This window comes from Protopterus annectens, chromosome 9.part0 (assembly GCF_019279795.1).
Source record: "Protopterus annectens isolate FY-2018-M chromosome 9.part0, PAN1.0, whole genome shotgun sequence".
Lineage (NCBI taxonomy): Eukaryota > Metazoa > Chordata > Ceratodontiformes > Protopteridae > Protopterus > Protopterus annectens.
This window is the reverse complement of record NC_056743.1, coordinates 1,787,321,339-1,787,347,967: the sequence shown is the minus strand read 5'-3', so window position 1 is coordinate 1,787,347,967 and position 26,629 is coordinate 1,787,321,339. Positions and strand designations below refer to the sequence as shown.

At 39.8% G+C, this 26,629-nt stretch overlaps 1 protein-coding gene across 1 annotated transcript in view; it reads left to right on the top strand.

Moving 5' to 3' along the window:
- Nucleotides 1-26,629, top strand: part of FARSA (phenylalanyl-tRNA synthetase subunit alpha) — a 529,543-nt gene that overhangs the window by 89,638 nt on the left and 413,276 nt on the right. The window contains exon 4 of the mRNA XM_044084657.1: nt 6,959-7,077. Coding sequence (XP_043940592.1) covers nt 6,959-7,077 — 119 coding nt within the window. The remainder of the gene's footprint in view (nt 1-6,958; nt 7,078-26,629) is intronic.

The following is a 26,629-nucleotide window of genomic DNA, read 5'->3' as shown; positions in this document are numbered from 1 at the left end:
CTTAGGCATGGTTCGAGATTTAGGCCTAAATGAAGAAGGAGGTGTTGGTTTAATATGCAAGTCCGTAGGCCTGAATTACACCCTCAGAAGCCAGTGCCTGCACAGCGGCTCTGGACCCATCCAAGGTAGAGACATCCGCAGGTTCCACAGTTGAAGCATCTCGCGACATACCGAGCTCTGAATGGGTCTCAGTAGAGGCCTGCGAATCAGAAGTAGTGGGTATCAGGGGCTGCGAAAGCGCCTCACTGAGTATTGGCGACTGGCTTAGGAGAAGCGTCGTCGGCAGCTTTGCATTTTTTTGGATGGCTAACCGACGACATTTCTGGATAATTAAACCGAGAACAGAAATATTTAGAGGCGAAAATATACCGACAATGGATAGTGCACTGACTAAATAAAGCACAAAACCGATAGCAAGGTACGTCGTGGTCAGGGCCTAGGCAAGGAATACAGTACGAATTAAAATCTATGTGAGGTATTTGCTTTCCACAAGTAATGCAATTATTAACTTTTACTGACATCGGTAAGGAGCAAGAAAAAGTTTCCCCAACGGGGTACTTAGCTTTAGTTGAAGACTTCTGTTCTGAAACTCAAAAATTAAAATTTCAGTAGTCGACCGACCGGCACTTGCAAACTGCTTCTGCTTCGGGCACCACATGGCAAGAAAGACTGATGTAATGGCGTCAGCTGCATGTTTTATACCCCTGACAACCGGACATCATGGAAGAAGGGACAGCATCCGATGCAGGACCCAAGACTTTGTTAATCAGGCCGACTGAGAGCTACTGCAAGCAGAAAACCCAAATGTAATGACTGCAACAGTGAAACACGAAGGACATCATCACATAAAAGTCCGGTCACTACATGGTTTAGCATTAGCAAAGCATCTAAAGTGAGATAAGTGGCCAGAATGCAGTATGTAATCAGGTGTGTAAATGTAAGCATCGAGGCCAGTGGAGTTAAATGCAAATATTATTTTGCCGACAGTTACTCGCTGTTAAGCGGTTCAGTACCAGAGAAACACAAATTACTAAGTATTCCTGCTTCTATCACAATCCTGTAATGGGCTAACAGTAGGGCATTCCACTGTTGCGCACCAGTTTTTGTATCCTGTACTAGGTCAGATGAGTAGGGGGATGCACACTGTTCTTGCTAAGAGCACACCACCTGTTTAAAAATTAAGTAAAGGCTAAAGGAGAAGTAGGAATCAAGTGCTCTTTTTTCAGTAAGGGGGCAAGTTAGCGTACCGCACTATTCTTTCTCAGATCTCCTTTACCCGCAGCACAGAATCTCAACATCTAGAACTTAGTAAACAGTGGGCTTGAAGTATGGAACAAAAAGACAACGGGTAGGTCAGGTGCAGTTTTGATCACTCGCGGTTGCCTTCATTCGGAATCAGAATGGATCCCCCCGCCCCCAGAAATTTTTCTAAAACCGCTGCCAAGAAAAATTAACAGCTAAAACAAAACACCTGTGATTCAAGCGCTCCTCCATCTAAATATCTTGTGCATGTTTACTGCTTTTCCCCCCATTTTTAAATGAATACCTATACTACACAACTGTACAACATAGGCACACACCTGAGCTGATCTAGCTAGCTTAGATGTAGCATTGTTGTTTTCTTTTTTTTTTCTTTTACCTGGATGGGCATGCCTTCGTTGAAGGTTGGGTGTCGAGCTGGCACCTCAGCACCGTAAAAATCTACTGCCGGTCATTAGCGGACTGGAGTTCCGTTGTGGCAACCCCTAACCGGGAAAAGCCGAAAGAACAACAACAACTTGGAGGAGCTGGGGAAAGAAGTTACTGATGATAAGTTCTCTTCTCTCAATTTCTTCTCTGCAGAAGAGAAAACTGGTTCGATGACTGCTGTAGCTGCACTAACACAATAACGAAGGTCATCTACCCTGCTTGCCTTGCTCAGTTATTGTAATTAATTTAAAACAAAAAAGTACAGTGTCAGCTACTCTAAGTTGTCCAATCCCCATGGTCACTCTGTTGTTCATTGACTGTCTCTCTCTGATGCTGCTGCATTGCAGGTTCAACCACGTTGCAGTACGGAAAAATAAACACACAAACTGACAGTACAGTACAAACCCCTCAAGTCCTAGCAAAAATTCACAAAAAAAAAAAAAAAAGTGTGTGTATATGTATATATATATATATATATATATATATATATATATATATATATATATATATATATGAGGAGTTCTGGAATTAAAGGGGCCACTCAGGAATTCGTGGCACCCCATTATTTTCACCTCAAAACTGGTAAATACTGAGGAATTCAGTATGGTTGAGAGGTATGTATACAACCCATGGCAGAAGGCTCCACTTGGGCAGTGTCCTCCTCTGGGGCCTTTTTCAAGGGTTTGAATACAGCTGCTATTTTAAAAGCAGCTACATGGTCATCTGTCCATAACTTCGCCAAACACTGCAAGTTGGACATCGTTTCTAGAGCCAGAGCAGGGTTTGCCAGAGCCATCCTTCATGGGTTTGTGGAAAATGCTTCTGGTCTTCCTCCCAAATCTTAGTACAGGAACCTTTACACTCTCCCTTGTGTTATGGATACAGCAGCATATGAATAGAAGGACCTAGTGTTGTGTAAAAGCTTACCATAACTTTAGATGTCCTTCTCTTCTATATGCTGCAGTATAGTCTCCCACCCAGCCTTCCCCCTCACACTTGCATGACTCCTGGAGTACCCACTCCGTAGTCGCTGATTCCGGCGCCATTCAGTTCTGAGGAAGGTGCATGTTGATGTCCATTTATTACTGTCCACAGAGAGAGATGCAGGATGTCACATGCACCCTAGTGGTAGCATCTGTCTTTTGTAGAATGACCAGATGTACATGAGCCAACCAGAGGCAGACTCCCTTGTGTTATGGATACAGCAGCATATAGAAGAGAAGGACATCTAAAGTTATGGTAAGATTTTACACAATACTGACTCTGTCTTTTTCTCTTTCGTGTATTTATGTCTAGATATACATGTGTGTGTGTGTGTGTGTGTGTGTGTATACATATATATATATATATATATATATATATATATATATGTGTCTATACACATGTTTTTATATATATATATATATATATATATATATATATATATATATATATATATATATATATATATATATATATATATATATATATATATATATATATATATATATATATATATATATGTATATAAAACTACAGCAGAGCTAGTAAGGGAGACTGCTAGAAAGGTGCTTGGTATCACATCTGGACAGAGGAAGGACGACAAGGAGACATGGCGGTGGAATGAGGAAGTACAGGAGAGTATACAAAGAAAGAGGTTGGTAAAGAAGAAGTTGGATTGTCTGAGAGATGAAGAAAGTAGACAGGAGTATAAGGAGATGAGGTGCATGGCAAAGAGAGAGGTGGCGAAGGCTAAGGATAAGGCATATGAAGAGTTGTATGAAAGGTTGGACACTAAGGAGGGAGAAAAGGACCTGTACCGATTGGCTAGACAGAGGGACCGAGCTAGGAAAGATGTGCAGCAGGTAAAGGTGATAAAGGATAATGAGGGAAACATACTCACAAGCGAGGAGTGTGTATTAAGGAGATGGAAAGAGTACTTTGAGGGGTTGATGAATGAAGAGAATGAGAGGTTGATGAATGAAGAGAATGAGAGGGAGAGAAAGTTGGATGATGTAGAGATAGTGAATCATGAAGTACACTGGATTAGCAAGGAGGACGTAGGGATAGCTATGAAGAGAATGAAGAATGGAAAGGCTGTTGGCCCAGATGACATACCTGTGGACACATGGAGGTGTTTAGGTGAAGTGGCAGTGGAGTTTTTAACCAGATTGTTTAATGAAATCTTGGAAAGTGAGAGGATGCCTGAGGAATGGAGAAAAAGTGTTTTGGTACCGATTTTTAAGAATAAGGGTGATGTGCAGAGCTGTAGTAACTACAGAGGGATTAAATTGATCACTCGCAGCATGAAGTTATGGGAAAGAGTAGTGGAAGCAAGGTTAAGAAGGGATGTGATGATTAGTGATCAGCAGTATGGTTTCATGCCAGGAAAGAGCACTACAGATGCGATCTTTGAGCTGAGAGTGTTGATGGAGAAGTACAGAGAATGTCAGAAGGAGTTGCATTGTGTTTTTGTAGACTTAGAGAAAGCATATGACAGGGTGCCTAGAGAGGAGTTGTGGTATTGTATGAGGAAGTCAGGAGTGTCAGAAAAGTATGTAAGAGTGGTACAGGATATGTACGAGGGTAGTGTGACAGCGGTGAGGTCTGCGGTGGGAGTGACGGATGCGTTTAAGGTGGAGGTGAGGTTACATCAAGAATCAGCTCTGAGCCCTTTCTTATTTGCAATGGTGATGGACAGGTTGACAGACGAGATCAGACAGGAGTCCCCGTGGACTATGATGTTTGCACATGACATTGTGATCTGTAGTAAGTGTAGGGAACAGGTGGAGGAGACCCTGGAGAGATGGAGATGTGCTCTAGAGAGAAGAAGAATGAAGGTCAGCAGGACTAAGACAGAATATATGTGTGTGAATGAGAGGGAGGATAGAGGAATGGTGAGGATGCAAGGAATAGAGGTGGCGAAGGTGGATGAGTTTAAATACTTGGGGTCGGTAGTTCAGAGTAACGGTGAGTGTGGAAGAGAGGTGAAGAAGAGAGTACAGGCAGGATGGAGTGGGTGGAGAAGAGTGTCAGGAGTGATTTGTGACAGACGAGTACCTGTAAGAGTGAAAGGGAAGGTCTACATGAGGGTAGTGAGACCAGCTATGTTATATGGGTTGGAGACAGTGGCATTGACAAAAAGTCAGGAGTTTGAGCTGGATGTGGCAGAATTAAAGATGTTAAGATTTGCACTGGGTGTGACGAGGGTGGACAGGATTAGGAATAAGTATATTAGAGGGTCAGGCCATGTTGGAAGGTTTGGAGACAAAGCCAGAGAGGCACGATTACGTTGGTTTGGACATGTGCTGAGGAGGGATGCGGAGTATATTGGGAAAAAAATGCTAAGGATGAAGCTACCAGGTAACAGGAAAAGAGGAAGGCCTAAGATAAGGTTTATGGATGTGGTGAGAGAGGACATGCAGGTGGTAGGGTGTGACAGAGCAAGATGTAGAGGACAGGAAGAAATGGAAACAGGTGATCTGCTGTGGCGACCCCTAACAGGAACAGCCGAAAGAAGATGATTATATATATATATATATATATATATATATATATATATATATATATATAATGTGTGTGTGTGTGGGTATTTAAAGAAGAAAATGTGTGTATTTATGTACATATATATATATATATATATATATATATATATATATATATATATATATATACATATATATATATGTATATGCACACACGTGTATATACAGAATAAAAAGAGCAAAAGCACATAAAACATAAAATTTTAAATAAAAAAATTGTTTTATGTGCTTTTTATTCTCGTTTGGTGGTTTTGCACAGTTTTTTATATACAGAATAGTTACATGCATTTAGAGTTATATTTATAAATAATGTTAAAATTGATTTTACATACTAAACACTAACTAAAGCAAAGTGATAGATTTAAGAACTATTAAATCTAAGTATTGTAAGTGATGTTGAAATGGAGAATAAGTGTTCTGATCTAAAATACCAAAATGCATAAACTCTAGGATTTTTCCAGTACTCAGTCTGAGTTTTGGAAAGTTACAGTATTTATTCAAAGTGAAAAGACTTTGGCATGATAGAAACTTTTGTCATTTTGACAGTAACATTTGATCCAAGTGGTTACTTTATTTAAAGGAAAAATTTATATTGAATATGGACTGCAGCTTGTGGCAGATTCTTCAGATAGGTTATTCCATAACAGTTTTTATTTGTGTCTTTTGGCTTTTCCCGGTTAGGGGTCGCCACAGCGGAACTCCGGTCCGCTAATGATTGGCAGTTGATTTTTACATACCGGCTTGCCAGGCCTGAAGCACAACCTTCAACAAAGGTACGCCCATTCATGCATGTCTCCACGCAGAAGACGCTGTAGCTGAGAATTGAACCGGACAGTGTCTTACTGTGAGGCGACAACGCTACCGCAGCACCACCTAACAGTATGGTTAGAAAAAATAAGAATAAACATATGTAAGAGGCAGAAGTAGAACAGCACCACAGGGAATTTATTATAAGGGTGTGGGATGATTTATGTAAGCTGTTGATTGCATTGTTCATAGGTTCATAGATCTCTGTTAGGCTTCTGACCACCAGGGCCTTTATAAGCCTAGCCTTGAAATCCAACCCAATTGTGTCTCTATGTACTATGGGCATTTATTAGGAGGAGTATGTTAGGAAGTTTTTAGAGATTAGATGGGGGGAGGGTGTATGTTTGAGTATTACTGTCTGCCTGTATCTGTCAGACATGGGGGCCAGACCCAGGGTGACTTTCCGATTCCTCATCCGTTGGTCGGGATTATACTTGCATAGGTTTAAGAATGGACTGTGGAACAGGCTCTCCATCCATATGAAGCAGAGCACAAGGTTTCTCTAAGACGCATAAAGTGGATATAAAAAGTGTACACACCCCTGTTAAGATGCCAGGTTTTTTGTGATATAAAAAATTAGACCACAATAAATAATTTCAAAACATTTCCCACCTTTAATGTTACCTATAACCTGTACAATTCAATTGAAAAACAAATTTGTTGGGGGAAAAATATAAAAAATAAAAAATGTACAATATGCTGGTTGCGTAAGTGTGCACACCCTTAAAGTAATATTTTGTTGTGTGTGCACACCTTAAACCAATACTTTGTTGAAGCAGCTTTTGATTTAATTACAGGCCAGGTGGTCTGTCAGTATCTTTTTAATAGTGTTGCACTGTATCAGATCTCAAGAGATGCATCTCCCAATTGAAAGCTAGCTGTTCCTCTTTTGTCTGTTATTTTTACTGCTCATTTGACACTGATAATTTTATTTGCAGGTGGACAGCATTACAGACTCTGTTAGAGAGAAACTGCATCTGCTGAGGGATGGAAAAGAGGATGCTATGGATGATAAAGAGAAGAACGAACTCAAGAAGAGGAAGCTGCTGGCAGAAGTGTATGTTCTACACATGTTTGTTGTCTGTGAGGTGGATAAGATTTACTTGCTCCTTTATTTCATCTAAAAGGGGTTAGGGTCACTTAGCATCTAACCTGTTTTCAGAAGTGAGCTGCTTGCTAAACTGATGCAATAACTGACTGTGATTTTAAATGAGACTCTTATTTGCTGCCATGTGAATGATTGGTATTGTGGATTAAATAAAGGAATACTTGAAGTCACAGAGACTGCATTACAGGCAAGGGTAAGTGGTTCTGAAGCCTCTTTCCATAATGTTTGGATTGCAGAACAGAGCACAAAGTCTATAAGGCTCATCCCCCTTCACATGCACTTAATGCTAAGTGCATTGTAGTTTGCACTGCAGAAAAACTGAAATAAAAATCAGGAAGTACATAGCACATAATACTTTGTATGCACACAACCACCAGACATTTAAGCACTAAACAGAGTGAGTAGTTCCACAAGTTTTATGGTGACCTTTCATGTCTGGAAGTCCAGAAGGCTGTGGTTTCTGTCCTTGCATCAAGCACTTGAACTCTTATGGATAAAGTAGTGCAGCAGGATGGCCTTTACTCTTGATGAGCCATTTTGTGAAAGTCTTGTTTGCATGAGTTGGTGATATTGCAGATGGATATTCATGATCTTGTGGTAGATTATGAAGACCTAGTCTTCAAAGGTATGTTTATTGATGTGACTTTCAGGAAAGGTATATAGTTGTATAACTGCCATACACATTACAAAAATAAACCTCTCCATCTGTTTTCTATGTTCTGTGTTAGGGGTGGGCAGAGCTTGTTGCACTGGGCACAGTGCAGTAGCTGGCCTTGGAGGGGGGCAGTCCCAGCCCCACACAGATACATGCACTCATGCCCACAGTCACATACATGCCTAGGTTCAGTTTACTTTTTAATTTATCAGGACTAGAGAAATGATCACATGAATGTAATAGCCACTGCAATAACACTTGCTTCGCTGTTTCTTTTCTATTGTGTCTTTATTTTTTTTCTTTGATATACAGTAGTGCAAATTATTTATGTATATACGTGCTAGAGAGATTTGCGTTTGCTTAAGCATAGTACCAGTTATGCTGTGACATCTGTGTCTGAGATATTAAACACCCGTCCCCCACTTTGTCCATTTGTTTCCCATCCCTTAGTGTTGGGATGGTAGCAGGCACAGGAAACAAGCTTGAAATATTGGGCCTGTAGCCTAAGCAAAGTTAAATAAGATTTTGTTTTGTTTCTAACCCCTTTTTTCATTTTGTCAGCAGGTGGGTTGCAGTGCCTGCTATGCCAGGTTCTTATTTGGCTGAATGCTTACACACACCTGGTGTGCCTGATTAGAGAGCAGTGCTTTCCTTGGCAGGCTGATACCTGACATCCCACCTTTTCACATAGATTGTAGCCTCCATTTTAAACCATAGGTGTACGTCCTGCAGAGGTGCACATTTATTTATTTATTTGCTTGCTTGTTTGTTGTCTGCCCTTTGTTAACTGGGTTAGTCCAACTGAGCCAAAGGCTCATTTTCAGTGGAGACTCTGAGAAAAGCTCCAAAAATAACACACACAAGTACATAAAATTCACAGTTGCATCAGAAAAGTTCCAAAATATCATGAAAAAAAACCCGCAGTTACATCAGAAATGCAAGGCTATACAGTTTGAAAATTGACAGTAGCATGGAATGCGTAAAAAGGTAAAATAGCAGTTAGTGCTAAAAGGAAAATAGACTAGGGTAAAAAAAACAAAAATATTAATTACCAAAGTTAAGTCTCAAGTAAAAACATTAGTAAATTGATTAGCATTACATTACGTTATAGAGACTAATTAGATAGGCAATATGGCACAGAAATGTTTGTGTACAAATATCAATGTACAGTAAAACAGCAAATGGCTTCACATCAGTCAGAAAGAAGTGTGTTTAAAAATCTTTCTTCTCTCTCTACTGTATGAGATATAAATTCCAGGGATGGGGAGAGGGGGGTGGTGGTGGTGAGGTAGGGTCCTGATAAGGACAGGAGCTCAAGTTTAAAAGGAAGCATGTCAATTCTTTTTTCAAAGCTGTTAGTGGTTTGATATTTCGAATATTTGAGGGGAGTTTGTTCCAGGCTTGCAACACTGTGTTTTTATAGAGTAGGTTGCCTATAGTTTTATTAGGCTTGTAGAGTTGATCAGAGCTATGAAGAGTACAAGTGGGAAATATGAGGTATACAAGAGTGGAGAGGGAAGGACAGGCTGTGGGTTTATATATGAAGGAGTGAGTGATTTGTAACTTTGATAGAAGCAGTAGTTGAGGGAATTCAAGCCACTGGAGTTGTTTTAGGGCAAGGCAGTGGTGAGATTTGTATGGCTGGTTGCTGGCAAATCTAGTTATTTTTGTTATATGTTGGTTAGTATGGTAGATTGTAGGTATGTTAATATAGGAGAGGCATAGAGAAGGCAGGGCAAGAGAAATGCTTTTGTACCAGGGCAGGTTTGGAGTTAGAAGAGATGATTTTTTTTATTTCTATAGAGTAGTCTGTTTTTGATGTGATTTCTTTTTTAACACAATGTTGAAAGTAGAGGTCAAATTTTAATTGGTTGTCAGTTATGGCACCAAGGAGGCTTAGTGTGTGATTCGTCTTTAATAATGGCATTGTCAAGAGATGAGATAGTGAAGGTAGTCTTATGTTGAGAGAGATTTAGGAATGAATAGGATTTTTTTTTTTTTTGTTAGGGTTGACGAGTTGGTTATTAGTTGGCCATCTTTCTGTGGAAACAAATGAGTTTTGTGTTATGGAGTGGAGGTGAGTGATGTTATCATAGAAGGAAAGGAGAGTAGAACAGTCAGCATATTGTATACTGGAGGAGGTGCAACAGGGTGATTGAAGCTTATTACTAAATATATTAAAAAGAAGTGGCCCTAGAATAGAGCCTTGGGGAACTCCTGTCTGGATGGGTAAAAAAAGAAGAATCAGGTGGTTTGCCATCTGACTGACACCTGTCAGACAGCTAGAGAACCAAAGGGATAGTGGAGGTAGAGAGGTTAAGATCAAAAAGTTTAGTCAATAGGTTGTAGTGAGAAACCATATCAAAAGCTTTAGACAGGTCAAGGAAGAGACAAGACACCAGATGTTTTTTGTCTCTAGCCGCTGCAACCGTATGGGTGAAAGATAGTAGAGCAGTGGTGGTACTGTGATTTGGCCTAAAGTCATGTTGAGTGGGGGTCGGAAGGTTTTCCTGAATAAGGTATTTCAGCAACTGATCATGTATTCATTTTTCAAGGATTTTAGAGAGTGGGAAGAGAGTGGCTATATGGGTCTATAATTAGATGGGTCAGTGGAGCTCCCACCTTTGTGTAGTGGTATGATGTAGAAAGATTTCCAGATGTCAAGGACAGTTGATTCTTAGCTTTATCTGTTTACTGGTATTGAGATGGGGTAAGGCTATAGAGGCATCAGCAAGTTTAACAGAGGATGAAGGTTATCAGTAGAGTGGAAACAAGGTTTAAGTTTAAGCAGAAGAGATTTGATATAAGTAGTAGGGACTGGTTTAAGAGGGAAAAAAGGTTTGTTTTGTAAGTAGAGGAAGAAGAGGTGGTATTGGGAGTTAAGGTGGAGGTGTGTGGAAGATGTTTATTTTAGTCAGAGTGGGTTAATTTACAGATAGACTCAGTAAAGTAAGAGTTAAGAAGTGTGTCAGTTTCTTGAGGAGTATTGCTAGGGTAATGGTTGGCAGTAGTAGGTCTCCCAGGATGGAGGATTTTATTAATAGTGAGAGAGATTTTTTTGGATTAGAATGGCTGATGTTTTGGGCTTCACAGTAGAACTTTTTCTTATCTTTGAATTGCTTTTTGGTGAGGTTTCATGGAGTAGTGTAGAGGATTTGTTTTTTGCCATTGTTTCCAAATGCTATTCTTTTGTGAGTCAAGTGGTGTGGTTGGCTTTTAATCTGATTTTTCTTATTGGTGCAAGGGAGTTCATAATATTGAGGAAAGTATGGTTAAATTCACGAACTGCATCGTTGAGGAGGGAGGTGTAGGGTCAGTTAACTAGAGAAAGTGTATTATTGAAGGTTTCTGTATCAAAACATTAAAGGTTGTGACCGTCTTTGTATAGGAAGGACCTAGGAATCTGAAGTGAGTACATGTCTCGGGAATAGGAAAGTGATCATTCAGAGGCTCAGGTGGAGTGCTGGGGTTATGGTAGAGGTTTGGGTCACAGGTAAGGATCCAGTCCTGAATGGAACAGTTAGGGTTTTTATTTAATTAAGTGGACATTGTAATTAATTGTTTGAAGTAATGTAGATTAATGGTAAGATTTGTAGAGTTAGTTGAAAAGTGTATTCCAGTCATTATTGACATCACCCAGGATGATTGTCTCGTAGGGTATATGAAGTAAGATCCATGATAGGATAGATTATAGAATGAGTATATTAATTCCAGGTGGTATGTAGATGGCACCTATAGCAATTTTTTTTGGGTTAATATGGTAATTTAGAATACGTAGCTCAGCGGGGTAGAAGTCAGGGAGAGGTATAAGCAGGGGAGATAATAAGGTGCACTGAGGATTGTAACACCTCCACCTTTTTTAGAGAGTTTGTCATGGCGGTAAATGTTGTAACCGGGAGATAAGATTTCAGTATTACCGATGTGTGGCTTTAGCCAAGTTTCTGAAAGTGTCAGGATATGTGGAGAATGATGGGCTATCCATGAATGCAGGTCGGTAATTTTATTAAGGATACTTTGTATGTTCATATCATAGATAGCAAGGAGTTTAGTAGAAGAGGAGAAAGAGGGTGGAAGTTGGTGTAAGGTGGGTGGAGGGATGATGAGAGGTCTGGAGAGGAAGTAGGGTCAGGATTGGGGTGGATGTCCCCATCTAACAAATGAGTTTTTGTTGTAAGAATGAGTCTAGTAAGGTAGAAGTAATTATTAAAGGATGTGTATTTGAGTTTAGGGGGAGGTAGGAGTGTAACTTAATATCTTGAATTTATGACATGGTTGTTCAGAGAAATTGTACAGAGAGGGAGATATTAGGAAGTCTAGAGGTGGAACCTTTTGAGTTGATGGTTTGTAAATGTGGGAGATGGGTAAAGGTAATTGAGCTTTATGTGGTGACTGGTAAGGAATGTGAGATAAGTGAGTAGGAAGGATGTAAGGAAAAAGCTGAATGCAGAACATGATATGGAAGGATGTGAGTGAGTATGAAGGAGGCGTGGTTGGGTCAGAGTTGTAATGGAGAGAGTGAATTTGTAACGAGTTAGGAAGAAGCAAGAGTAGAACGAGTGTTAAATATGTGAAGACTGTAGAGGTCAGAAGGCAGTTATAGGAGGAGTGGGGGGAGGAAAAATTATAGATGTTTTGGGGGGATAGTATTGGTAGAAGAGGAGGAGTTAGAATTGGGTCAAGACCGCCATGATTGGAGTAGTGGGTGGAGCTGAAAAGAGGTTGTGAGAGTATAAATGTAGAGAAAGGGGTTGGTTGGGAATGGGGGCAGGGTATCCTAGCTGAGTACTCATTCCTACCTGTCCTTGTTTAGCTTCACTACTAATTGAACAAGAATCCTAATTGTTGTAGTTTGGGCTTTGTCCATCATACCTTGGAGCTGGCAGTCAGTAACATCTTTTTTTTACCCACAACTTTAACCCTAAAATATTTCAAACATGCTTAAGATGTCAGGCATTCCTATTTTCAATACTTCCATTAATTTGTACAGTGTGACAATAATTTCTCACGTATGCATAGCTGGTCTTCATTTCTTCACAGATTTCTTTTTAAAAACATTTTTTTGCCACTTTGGTACACTTAATACTTGTACTTTATAATACATCTAGTATTCATAGACTGTTATTTATAAAATTTGTAACCTTTGCAGACTAATATTTATAATATATTTTTCATGCAAATGCATAAGAAGTACTAAGCATCCCATTTATTTCCTTTATTTTGTAAAACTTTGCTTGGTTTTATCTGCTCTGATTGCTATTTTGGAATCTACTTTTCAGACTTTTAACAGGTATCTCATTTGGGCTTTCTGACATTTCCTCATTATACTAATGCCATACCATTTGTTTCCATAGACAGGCGAGATTTATAGTTTTTGAGGTACTGCTGTTCATCTCCTGCTATGAACAGTCATTTTAAGAACTTTTATGTATGAAAGTTTGATGTATGTGCTGGAGTATCTGTCATGCGCAGAGTGGTGCAACTTTTCGTATGTTATTCCCCAGTTTGTTTTTCCATTGGAGGTGCCCTTTGTACAGAGCTTGCTTGCTGTTACTTTTCTGAAGCGGGTCTTCTTGCATGCTCCACTGTTTTCTGACATTCTGAAAACAAGTAGTGAGGTTAATTGGCACTCCTTTTAAGTGTGTCTGCATGTGCATTCATCCTGCAGTGGACTGGTAACCTTTAATTAGTTACACACACACACACACACACACACACACACACACACACACACACACACATATATGTATATCTATGTCCAGTTCAGTGCCAAGTTAGCCTGTGGCTCTCATGTGACCCTGAATGGAATGAAGTGGTTCTTGGAAAATGAAAGCAAAAGTAACATCCATGCTAAATTTTGTGTGTGTGTGTGTGTGTGTGTGTGTGTGTGTGTGTGTGTGTGTGTGTGTGTGTGTGTGTGGAGACAGACGTGCATAATTATGTAAAATATGCATGTTCATAATATGAAATTTAAATGCATAATTGAGCCATTTTACTTTATTGTCCAGTTTTTTTATTTGTTGTTTTTCTTTAGCTATTCCTGCTTGGTTTAACCATTTTGGCTTGCCATTTAATCCCAGTTAATAACTCTTGTGCCATAACCACTGGGTACTAATCAGGATACATACATAATGGGATAAAAGTCCCTCACATTGCACCATTCATTCAGGCACTCAAACTCAGAAGGAGTTTATAGCAGTAGGTTGGTGCAAGTAGGTTATAATTGGCGGTGGGAGGAAGTTGGGGTACCTATACAGAATCAACTCAGGTGTTGGTGAATGCACATATACCACTCGTGTACTAACTTTGGTCAGAATCCAACCCTGGAGCAGTAACGTAGCATTATTTTATAATTTTGGGCATGCTTACCACTCACTGAGACAGACTGTTGTGTTCGTAAACAGTTCTTAAACATAATACTGCTGTATTTTCCTTCTTCATAAAGCCTGGTTGTTGAATCCCCAAAAAATCTTTTCCTGATGCCAGTATTTTATTTTCTAGTCTGCTGTGTTTAGCACAGTCTTGGGAAAGCTGCTTATTTCCACAAGCTTTAAAAAGTATGCTAGTAATTGAAAATAACTGAAATCTGCATATGATGTGACCTGGTGGGGGACTGTACCTTGTGTTCTTATCTTTTAGAATTGATGATAATTACCGGCAAATCTATACTGACATATTGTAGGTTGAGGGTGTCATTCTTGATGGCTAGTAGCGGACAGGTGTTATCTCCCCTTTACAGGAGTTGAGCAAGGCAAGTTCTGAAAACTGATCTGTCATTTTGAACTCAATTTTAGGAAAAGTTGCATAATTGTTGTTGAAGGAAATCATTTTATTTGAAATCCATTGTGACAGTGGACCCAAGGGTTTATGGATTTGCAAGAGTAGTGTTGCACAAAAAAAAAAACCTAACCTGGTACTTTTGATAGTTTGGCCAAATCACTGGATCAGAAGGTGTATTTGGATAAAGCCTACTTAGATTTTACCAAGGCATTTAATGCTGCACTACAGAATGTTAGAGGAAAGAGGCAGACTTGGAGTGCTTTTCCGGAATTGGAGAACAGGTAAAATATTGACTATACAATAAGATGCAGAGAACTGTGGCAGCTGGAGCTAAGCATTGTGACTGTTATCATGGGTTGGGGTGTGTGAAGGGGTATCTCTGCTGGGTGTGGTGCTCCTGCTTTTGTTTTTTCTTTTTCCATTTTATAAGTGATCCTTCAAAGGACTTGTAAGGTGGAATATGGCAACAGAGGTGGTGCTTGAGAAGCTGTAGGAAGGATAGAAATGAACTTGTCTTAGTGGGAGGAATCTATTAAAGTAAAGCAACTTAAATTCAGTGCAGATACAAAATTCATAATGCTTGTGGGAAGCAGAAAACTGAGAAAGCATAAAATAGGTTTGTGTAGTGACAGTAACAGAAGGGGAGCCTTAAATGCCGTGTGAGAAATTGGCAGGGAAGACTGATGGAATACTGGGCTGTATTGGAAAAAGCATCCCCAACATAAAATGAGATCACTGTTCCTTCTTTTAGCTTGTTGGGTGCATCCCATATAGAGTTTGTGTATTTCTGGAGGACTACTAGTTAGTAAAGTGACATCAGGCCGCGATGGTGCAGAGGTGAGCGTTCCCGCCTCACAGCAAGAGGTTCTCCCGTTCCTTTCTTGGCTGCAGCGCCTTCTGTGTGGAATCTGCATGTCCTCCCCATGGTCGAGTGATGTTAGACATGCAGGTAGGTGCGTGCATGGGCGTGCCTTCTTTGAAGGTTGGGCATCGGGCTGGCAACTCGGCACTGTAAAAATCCACTGCCAATCATTAGCGGACGGGAGTTCCACTGTGGCAACCCCTAACCGGGAAAAGCCGAAAGACAAGAAGAAGAGTTAGTGTAGTGACATAGGCAGAGGCAGTTCAGAAGTGAGCAATAAAATGAAGCACTCTGCATTAAAAGCCATGCAAGGAAAAAGGGGTGTAACTGACTTACAGGAGGTGGGTGTAACTTAGCTGTATATATTCTGGTGTGGGTGTAACTTAGCTGCATATATTCTGTTTCAGAATATTGGCAAGGGTTATGCCTGACTTTGTTTCATTCTGAAGCCACCCAAACAACTACTTTACAACTGGAAATTTTAATTTTTTAATGCAGGTGAAACTGCATCACAATGACAAGCTGGCATATGAGGCCATTCTGTCATACTTAGTATTTTGCAGAGCTTCTAGAGTAGGAGGAAACAGGGTGGAATTAAAGTGGGACTTAAATGCAGTGTGTGCACACTAAGAACAAATAGAAAATTTAGTTTTCTTACCTTAGTATTTGGTTCTAGTTCATTTTCACAGTTGTTTGTAAATGTTGCATAACTTTCACTCGTGTCTGTCTTTGATCACATTTAACTCTTGTCATCATAGCACCACGCTATGTTTTTTAAAATTTTTTTTATGCTAACTCTGCTACTAAGGGGGCATGGCTAGTGCCTCATTACTTCTTTCCACCTTTAAAGCTACACAGGAGTACAGGCTCGAGAATACCCGTCCCTTACCACTTAGTAGCCCAATTGGCTGTAAATAGTGCACAGTGAGCTGTTTAATGTAGCTGAACACTTGCATTCCTGAGCTTTGCTTCATATGTAGTTTACATAAATCACTTAGAGCGATCCACAGTTCATTACAGATGTGCTCCACTACATGCTGGTAAGTGTTGCCTAAAAAGGCAAAACTTTACCATACCCGTAAATGGTTTTCGTATGCTTAGAAGGCAATTACATTGTATTAGTTGCTGTCACATTAACAGAATTATTAATATATGGCATTATTTTATCTTTGCTTCTCAGTACAGGTTGCCAAAATATTGAGACCCTAACCATTATGTATGCGTTTACCACCAAAAAATGTACCTGTCCTGTAATTGATAGTGCAGCTGCAGCTAATCCAGACCTACCTTTCCATTTAAGCCACTTATTCATAGCTTATTCTATGACTGTATTCATTGTACCCTCTTGTATAGAACCTTACTTAGACAGAAGACTATATACTCTGATAATTTCTCAAAGATAACCTTAGTAAGGAGTGAGTACTCATTCCAACTTGTACTCTATTTCTGTAATTGTAGCCACGACTTTTAATCTGCTTATTTTTGTGTCCCTTTGCATCTTAGTTTGACTGTCTGTTCTTATTGCTGATTTTCCCAATAAAATGTTCATTGTTCATATAATTTCTATTTGTAAGCATCCCTTACTGCCAATGTTGTATGAAATTGTTAATGTACTGCAAGGCCATGGAAGGTGTTGTCATGGAACTGATAAACAAAGACATTGGCAACCTTCAAACACTGGACCCCACCCAGTTTGGATTCGTGAAGGGCCGATTTTGTCTCTTGAACCTGACTGACTTGTTCGAATCAGTCTCCAGAGTTGTGGACGAGGGTAAGGCAGTCCACACAGCCTATCTGGACCTCGCCAAGGCCTTCAACGCCATCCCCCACTCTGGAATCATAGATAAACGTACTAAGCTGGGCATTAATCTATATGTCACTCGATGGGTTGCCAACTGGCTTACGGACAGAACCCACACTTTAAAAGTAGCCGACTCCATATCCAGCTCCAGACAAGTGGAGTACCTCAGAGTTCAGTCCTGGGACCACTCTTGTTTTGCATCTACTTCTCTGAAGTACAGGACAACACTAAGGGACTCTGGCTAACAAAGTTCGCAGATGACTGCAAACTGAGAGCCATTATTGAATCCCCAAATGATGTGGATATTCTACAAAAGAGCCTTACAGAAACAGATGCTTGGTGCCAGAGCCATGGGCTGAAGCTCAATGCCAAGAAATGTATAGTTATCCCCTTTGGGGAAAAAAACATGTACCCATGAATTACCACATAGGTGGCAGTACACTGAACACCATAAGTGTGATACGAGACTTAGGGACACAGATAGACAATGGTCTCACCTTCGATAACCACATCACCACAACAGTCAGGAAATCCTTGTGTGGCACTCCTCATCACTAAGGGCTTTTCATCCAGAAAAAAAGGAGGTCATTGTCCCACTGTACTCATCCCTCATTAGATCCATTATAGAATACAACGCCCCATTTGGTATGTACCTCTCAACAACTGGAAAGGTCACAGATATACCTCACTAAAAGAATTGCAGGCCTAAAGCAGATGCCCTATGCTGACCATCTAAAAAAAAACTCCAGCTGTACTCTGTCGCATATCATCTACTCAGAGGCGATCTCTGCTTAACATACAAGGCTATGTCAAATACAGAGCTGTTGGACATGCTACACTTAAAGAAATCCCAATCCCTCAGAGCTACATGGGATAGGTTCCTGGGGTCTACTTCACAATGTCAAAAGCCAACAATATTGAAGCTAATATTGTCGGCACCACAACATTGAAAGTGCCGAACATCGTGCAGGTAAACGTAAATCTCCGTAGGGGGAGATTTCCATTTACCTTAATGTAGTGTGGTCTTGGAGTTTAAATATTTAAGTAGGGGGGTGTGGGGGGCTTGCCCCCTGCACACGCTGGTTAGTTTTTATTTTTGTTAGTTTTTTTTTAAACGTTATTTGATGTTTTACTACATCGATCACTAGAAGTTGACCTTTAGTGAGTCGATGTAGTAAGATTTCGATAACGTGATATAGATGCAGTTCCTGACCCAGAGACTCCCCAGACTCTGGAGTAGACTGTCCATACATGTCAAGCAGAGTGTCTCTTTGGCCCTCTTCAAAAGGAACCTTGACGATTGGATGGGAGATGGGAAATACACCCTGGGGATCATGTCAGTTGCCCTGCTAAGACAGGGGTCCAGGGAAGTAAGTAGTCTGGGAAGAAATAGCCAGGGAATTGTTATGGCTAGGCTTGTATAGGCCCTAGGGCCAATCGTCTAGTACCAACCTATGAACCATGTGTTCGCCATGCTTGTAAAATAGATTTTCTTCCCAAATGTCAACAGAAAAAGGGCTTTAGTTTTAAATAAATAAGTGAAGGATGCTATTCTAGTACATTTATCCCATCATACATTTCAGGTTGCATGTCAGACCAGGCATTATTACCAAATTGTAGTTTTTGTTGATCCCATTTGGAAGGAGGAACTGCTGTCGCCTTTAATCTCCCCATTCTATTTAGTTTAAAAGGGAAGCCAAGGGAGGAAAAGGAGACCCCATCCCCACTTCAGAAACAGAATTAATAGATATATGGTTATATCCTTTGATTGTCCCGAAGCAGGAGCACTTCATTTTAAAATTCACTCAGTAGGTTGACATTCTTCTAAAATGTTTTAGTTGAGGGAGATAATTTAATCTATTCCTGGCAAACTTTTTAATAAAACTAAGTTAATATGAAAAAAGGTGGTAGGCAAGATGGGAATGGCGATGGGGAGCTATAAAAACTTTTAAGTATCTTAAGTGAATGCATAAAGGCCTAGTTTGTGCCATCTTTCAAACAGAAATGTAGGACAGTGAGAGAGCATAGGTTGATGCATGGAGAGTAGTTTGAGGTGTGTGGGGTTGTAAGAAAAAAGTGCTTTACAGAGCTGGTGCTGGTTAATTGGACTGGCTTCCTAAAGTGGTTGGAGGGTATGAGATACACGACAATCCCTGCAAGGATGGGGAGGGGCAGGTAGTTTGGTAAGCAGGGCCTGTCACTTATCAAGTAATATTTAGCTGGTGACTGTGACACTGCATCCATGTTTCCTTTGAGATAGTATGTTTATCATTGATACTGTTTAATCCCCTTTGTTACATTTTTTTTGGTGATTATAGAAGCATCCCCTACTGAGGCATGTGTTTTCTTTTTTTTTTTTGCTTTTTGATAACCAAGTAAGGCTCACAATGTATATGAACCCTCTTTCAGGGATATCCTACCGACTTTGGTTGGAGTTGTGTGTCTTGGCCAGTGACACATGACATGTAGCCAGGAACTGTGTGAATTTGCTTGAAGAAGGAAGTTCTGTATAGTTGCAGTATAATTACCCAGAGCAGTGCATAGTACTTTTTTAGTATTTCTTAAGCTTTTTGAAGACTGGCTGTTTTGTTGCATACATTTAATGTCTTTTACAGTAACATATGTGGTCTGAATAGATATAGCACTGTTACTCACTTACTGTTTCACAACAGCGTATTTAGTTGTAGTCACGTAATCTGGTGGTGCTTTTGAATTTTATTTTTACTTTGAGCCCAGTGCCTCTCAGACTACCCCATAAAAAAGAGAGATCTTCTGCAGCCCCCAGCTAATTACTGCTGACTTTCATGATGTAAAGCTTCAGGAAATGTTCTACTTTTTAAAAGTCCAAAAGGTGCTCATTGAATTACAGGCCTTTTTAATCAAATTGAGATTATTCATTTTATTTTATTGGGACACTTTTCTCCTCGTACTGCTCATGCAAAAGGAGACCCAATATACCATCCAGTTTATTACTGTTAATGCAGAACTTTAGGGACACTTATGATCTTGAAGTTGAGAAGCTTTCCTGAGTAAGTTGGTCTTGTTCAAACAGTAAAACTCTCATCACCCACACAACTGTGTATCAGTCTGACACATTTACACACTCATTTTGCAGAACTAAAATATTTTACTCCAATATTGTTTTACTTGCACAGTTTTCCACAGAGTACCTTTGAAAAGATTTATTTGTTTCCGTTTAATTTTAAGAAATGCAAGAGCACCCAGATGGGTTTCACTTCCAAAAGGTGGTTCAGAGTGACAGCTTGGGAAGTAAAATGCTCAGAACAGATGTGATGCCCAAAGTTGCATAGTGACAGAGTACATGAGTGTGGATAAGCTGAGTCTTTGCTTGAAATGTTTTTTTTTCAGCGGCTGCTATCCTATACTTTTTGCTCACTCATTTTATTTTATGATAATCTTTTGTCATACTTTATTCATAAACTCTGTAAACTGTTAATGCATTCTGATATTGCTGTGTGTGGATCTTTTCTTCCTGGTACTTCGCAAATGAGGAAATTATCTCTGACAGTCACTAAAGTGGTTTGCTGCTGATTGTGAAGTGTATATAATGTGTAAAAGCCAGATGGCTTCTGAGCCTAAAATATGTGGTTTCTAATGCTATTTCCCTGGTGGAAGCAAGAGCTAGGAATCGGGCAGCAGGGAGGTGCATCCGGTACTGTTCTGTCATTCCCTCCAAGGCAGCGCTCTCTGATGTAGGTGCCCCTTTTGGGGGATGTACCTTACCAGACACCTGCAGCAACTGGAAAGGCCCCAAAAGTACCTCACCAAGAGGATCAAAGGGCTCAAACAGATGCCATGTGCTGTGCCCGGTTAAAGAAACTCCAGCTCTACTCAGTGGCATACCACCTGCTCAAAGGCGATCTGTGCCTGACGTATAAAGCCATGTCCAACCTGGAATTAATGGACATGCTGCACCTCAGAAAATCCAAATCCCATTGAGCTACGTGCTCGAGAGACTTGAACCTCAGCACTGAAATAAATAGGACATGCTGGAGGGACAGATTCATAACCCAGAGACTCCCTTCATTCTGGAATAAAATCCCAGTCCAGGTTAGGCAGAGTCCCTCATTGACTCTCTTCAAGAGGAATCTTGATGAGTGGATGGGACATAGTAGGTTTACCCCGGGTATCACTTCTGTGTCACTGTTAGACAGAGGCACAGTATACTAACCTTGAAAAAGTGCTTAGCAAAATTAATTTAAAATGGGTGGCGAAAGCCAAACACACTCTGGCTAGGCTTATAAATGCCCTAGGGCAGATAGCCTAGTATGAACCTATGAACCTATTGAAGGGATGCTAGCTACCGTCCTTGGAGGTCCATTCGTGATTTTGCTGAATTGACTTGTAGTATTTCATGTGGTCACCAGTTTACCAACTTGTTAGTTGGTCCACCTCGTATTCAGGCGGCAGGAACTTCTTAGAATTCCCATTAATTACCCATAAATCTCACTTGTATTTAGTGAGCCATTGGTCGATTACCATTTCTTTGCGATGGGATAAATGTACTAGAATAGCATCTTTACTTATAATTTAAATTTTGTTTTTATAAGTTCTGAACTTTGGCCTTTTAATTTCTTCATATAGTGAAGCCACTTGCAGAGATCTTTGTCAGTTTACTTAACATAAATATTGCTCTCCCAGTGTAGCTATGAACTCAGTGTAAAGTAGTCTCCTATATTCCTTTTTTTTAATTGTTTTTTTTTAGTTGTGTTCTAATTCACATTGTCCAAGCAGTATAAGAATAACAAAGCATTGCAAGGCCAAAACATCTGACTATGTTGCCAGTGGTCCAGGTTCAGGAAGATGTAAAGACGTTGACGGTCATGAGGAATAGGGGCTTTTCCCATGCCACAAGAATTGGGGAGCACGTTGAGTGTACAAATCTAAGCATCGCAGCTGAGACTGTGGTGATTTGTAGGACTTGTGGCCAGGGGGAAAGGTTGGTAGAATGTATTAGAAGGACCTGTATGAAGCTGTGCATGGGTTTAACTTCCCCAAATGCTTAGTTTTTTACATACCTTGACGGGAATGGACCCCATTCCTAAGTCAGGGCATAATTTAAGTTCATGAAATTAGTTTTGCTTCAGTCTTTGACATTTGATACAAGTGTTCTATTCATCACCCACAGTGCATCCAGAATTGCATCTTTTTGCAGTTCATAGGAGGTTACTTTTGTCAGCATATTTAGATATGCATGTGAATTCCTTTTATTCATTTGGTTGCTGCTACTACTACTACTACTACTAGTAATGCTGCTACTGCTGCTGCTGCTACTACTGCTACTACTACTACTACTTCTACTGCTACTACTACTACTACTAGTACTGCTGCTGATACTACTAGTAATGGTGCTGCTACTGCTACTACTACTACTACTACAGCAGAATCGTAACCAGTGGTGTTCCACAGGGATCGGTTCTGGGCCCCCTACTGTTCAGAATGTACTTCTCTGAAGTACAGTCTAAAACTAAAGGACTGTGGCTGACAAAGTTTGCTGATGACTGCAAACTGGGAGCGATCATTGAAACCCCTAGTTATTGTCAACATCCTGCAAAAAGGTTTTGCTCAGACTAATGACTGGTGCTAAAGTTATGGTCTTAATGCATTTTTTTGCATTAAGTTTATCATTCCCTTTGGCAAGGTGATGTTGCTGCAACCTACCACATCAGTAGCAATAGCCTAAGCACACAGTCAGTGGTGAGAGATCTGGGCACACGTCTTCAGCAACCTTAATTTTGATCACCCTGTCTCCACAGTGGTAAGTAGGGCATTTTAAATTGCTCATCATATAAGTAAGGACATTGCTGCTAGAAAAAAACGAGGTTATAATCCCCCCGTGCACTTCCCTCATCAGGCCAATAACAGAGTACAACATTCCCTTTGGTATGTTCCTTTCCAAACGCCTGCAGCAATGGGAGAAACCACAAAAGTTTCTTACAAAGAAAATTCAGGGTCTTCAAGATCTCTGTTATGTAGACAGACTGAAATCATTGTCATTTTGCTCTGTGTTGTACAGACTTCTCAGAGGTGAACTGTGTCTTGCATATCGAGCAATGTCTGACACAGCTTTAATGGAAATGCTGCACATTCTCAAGTCAAATGGCATATGGGTTGCTCCCTCAAAGGACCTTAACCTGGTATGTCACATTAACAGAACTTGCTGGAGAGACAGATTTGTCTCACAGAGGTTGCCCCACCTTTGCAACAAACTTCCTATTCATGTTAAACAAAGCCCCTTGTTGGTCCTGTTTAAGTGTAATTTGGACGATTGGATGGGTAACTGGAAATTCACCCTGAGGGTTCCACCTGTATCCCTCTTGTACAGGAGTAGTAGGTGCTGATTTTAGTGTGTGCTTGAACCAGACACCATTGGGAGCATGGGTTGAACTTGGCTAGGCTTGTAAGGGCCTTGGGGCTGTAAGCCTAGTAACCAGCTATGATCATATAAACTGGAATTGTCTGTGTGTCCTTATTCCACATTGCTATTTATTTTACAAATTTGGCTTTCAGTTTGTGAGAGACTGTAGTCACTGGGTCTAGCATTTTCAATAATAAACGCTATTTCTGTCTTCTCTTGAACTACAGTATCCATTCTGTTTACTTCAGACTTCTTAGCTTCTGGGAAGGGGTGAATTTACATAATCATTATTTCATCATTTTCAATAATCCTTTGCTGTTCATGTTTCAAATGGCTCTCAGTAGCATCTGTTTAATGTTTGCAAATTCTCCAGTGTAACAACCTTGCCACATTATGTCTTTCAGAATACAAATCTTCAGCTGTTAATGTATTGCACCCTGCAACAAGGAGTGTAACCATTTTGAGTTCTGTGCCAAAAAGCCTACATTTGTCTGTATCTCCTAACCTTTCTATGGATTTTATAAACAATCTGGTACATAATCTGCTGTCTTGGGCTGTCAGTATTAACCTTTCATCTTTTGCTTTAAATTTACACCTCCTTAGCTATTAGGACAAAAACACCTTTATTGAATTATCACTTGTGACATAGGCAAGCTTACATTTATGTAAAATTAATCAAACTGTGTTAACAAATTCACATTTACAAACATTAGTTATCACATATATTGTTCTATATATTATAATCAAACCAACATAAATTATTCAGTTCTTGCCCTCTCTTAAACTACTTCCAAAACCTTTTCTGCATGTATTCCCATAGTTTCCATTTTTTCTATGTAATTTAATCCCACCCTTTTCTAAAGATCCCACTTCCTGTTCTTTTATCTCTGTTACAATGTTAACTACTTCAAGTATGGTTGGTTTAGACGTTGATTTCCATTTTCTAGTAATTGCTTTTTTGGCAGCCGCCAGAATTAAACTTAACAAGGCCTTGCTTTGTCTAGGCAGTTCAGATCCTGTATCCCAGCTCATAAAATAATTTCCTTAGTTGCTTGCCGGTATTCCTGACAGAGTACTCTGTAGGGAATTTTTAAAGTCTGCCAACTCATTACACTCAGAACTTATGCTCCCAGGTACCTCTTTTTTCCCCATTACACCACCGTCATTTGCCATCTACCCGAGGAAAAAAATCTTTGAATTCTGCTTGGGGTATAAGACCTATGCAAACAATTCCAGGCAGAAATCTTACATCTTCTAGATTTTGTTGCATATTTGGGAGACATGCATGTCCTCCCATTGTTTCTTTGTGAATTGCTTATCTAATCTCTCCACTCTTTTCTGAACTACTCTGATTCCTGTAGTTATGTTTTAAACGCTGTACTTAATTATCCCTTTTTAGCAGCAGTGTCTAAAAGCTCATCCAGTACAGTTCTTTCATTTCGGATTCCTCTATCCCTTTCTCTTTGCCTCTACTGATATTAATCTCTAAAAGGGAAGGCAATCTCTAATCTGCACTCCAAATGTTTTCTTGGCCTCTTCCCATTTTATTTCTATTACCTTTCCTTCTGGTATTATTTGCTGCCAATACTTTTGTTCGTTTGCCTACTTTCTGCAGTAAATTACACCCCCCTCTTGCCCATTCTCTTTATCCCTAGTGGCAGTCACCTGCATCAGCTGGATCTCCTTTCTCCATTTCACTGTTGGCTTAGTTCTTAGAATACTTTCTTCTACTTTATGAGTACAATATTCTGCATGTCTATTCTCCTTAAGGATCTGTATCCCCATTTGCACAACTCTTGGTCAACATGAGGCTGTTCAAGCAGATCTCTGTACTTCTTGCAGTATTTGTGATATTTCTTTTTATCTTTTCTTTTTTTCCTGATCCCCTTCCTATATTCTTTCTTTTGCTTTTTTGCACTTTCTGTTGCCACATGGTTTTTGATCCACATTTGGTTGGATTTCCATGCCTGCCTTTTTCCTAAAGATTTCTGATAATCTAAGCAAAGAGGGCATCTTAGACTTATTTTGCTCATGTTTTAAAACTTTCAATATGTTTGGATCTGATGATGTTAATAAGTACGTATGCAATCCCACAATCACCAACCTGTATGTATAGTCGATTTCAAGGAGGCTGTGAGATATGTAATCTTGGCAAATACTGCTTTCCTATATTATTTTATGATGGAGCATTTTTTTTGTTTTATTGTCAAACTTATCCTGTTCTTTTTGTGGTTAATCACCCCAAAGCTGTAAGTTAAAACAGGAAGTAAAAGCACAGTGGTGCAGGGGTTAGCGTTGTCACCTCACAGCAAAATTTTCTCCGGTTTGATTCTAGGCTTGTGCCTTCTGTGCAGTATTTGCATGTCCTTCCTGCATTCATGTGAGTTTCCTCTAGGTAATCTGTTTTTCTCCCACATTCCAAAGACATGCGTCTGGAGCATTTCTCCCAGGGTCTCCACTGAAAATGTGCTCTGTCCCAGTCAGACGTTCCTGGTAAACAAATGTTAAATAATTAAAAGAATACATTTGTAGCACGAACTTTATTCCTAGATGTCAAAGCAGATTTCAGTATTAGTTTTGATCTTCTAAAATATTCCTTACTGAACTTCGTTCTGATTTTTTCATGCTGTGTCACGAGTGTTTCTAGTCGGTGATTCCATGATGGTCATTTATTTTTGCCTTTATTTTCCTTTATTAATTTTAACTTTTTTGGTAATACATTGTCTGTTAGTTTCACTGCTCACTAATGTATTCTTTTAATTTCTATCATATGGATCTCTTTTTATAGTTTCAATTACTTTATTAATTTGACTTAATTTTTTTGCCTATCCATGTTTTATTCACTTTTGACAGACTCTTCTTGTCATGCATATTGTTGTATTTTTCTGTTTCTATCAAATCCAGCAGGTCTTCTCTTAAATTATATTCTTCATGATTGAGAGTTTCTTCTATGGTTTGTGTTTTCTGCTCTTTCCGCTTCTGTGTGGAAATGTCTTGGCTTTGAAATGACTGTGACGTTTCATTTTC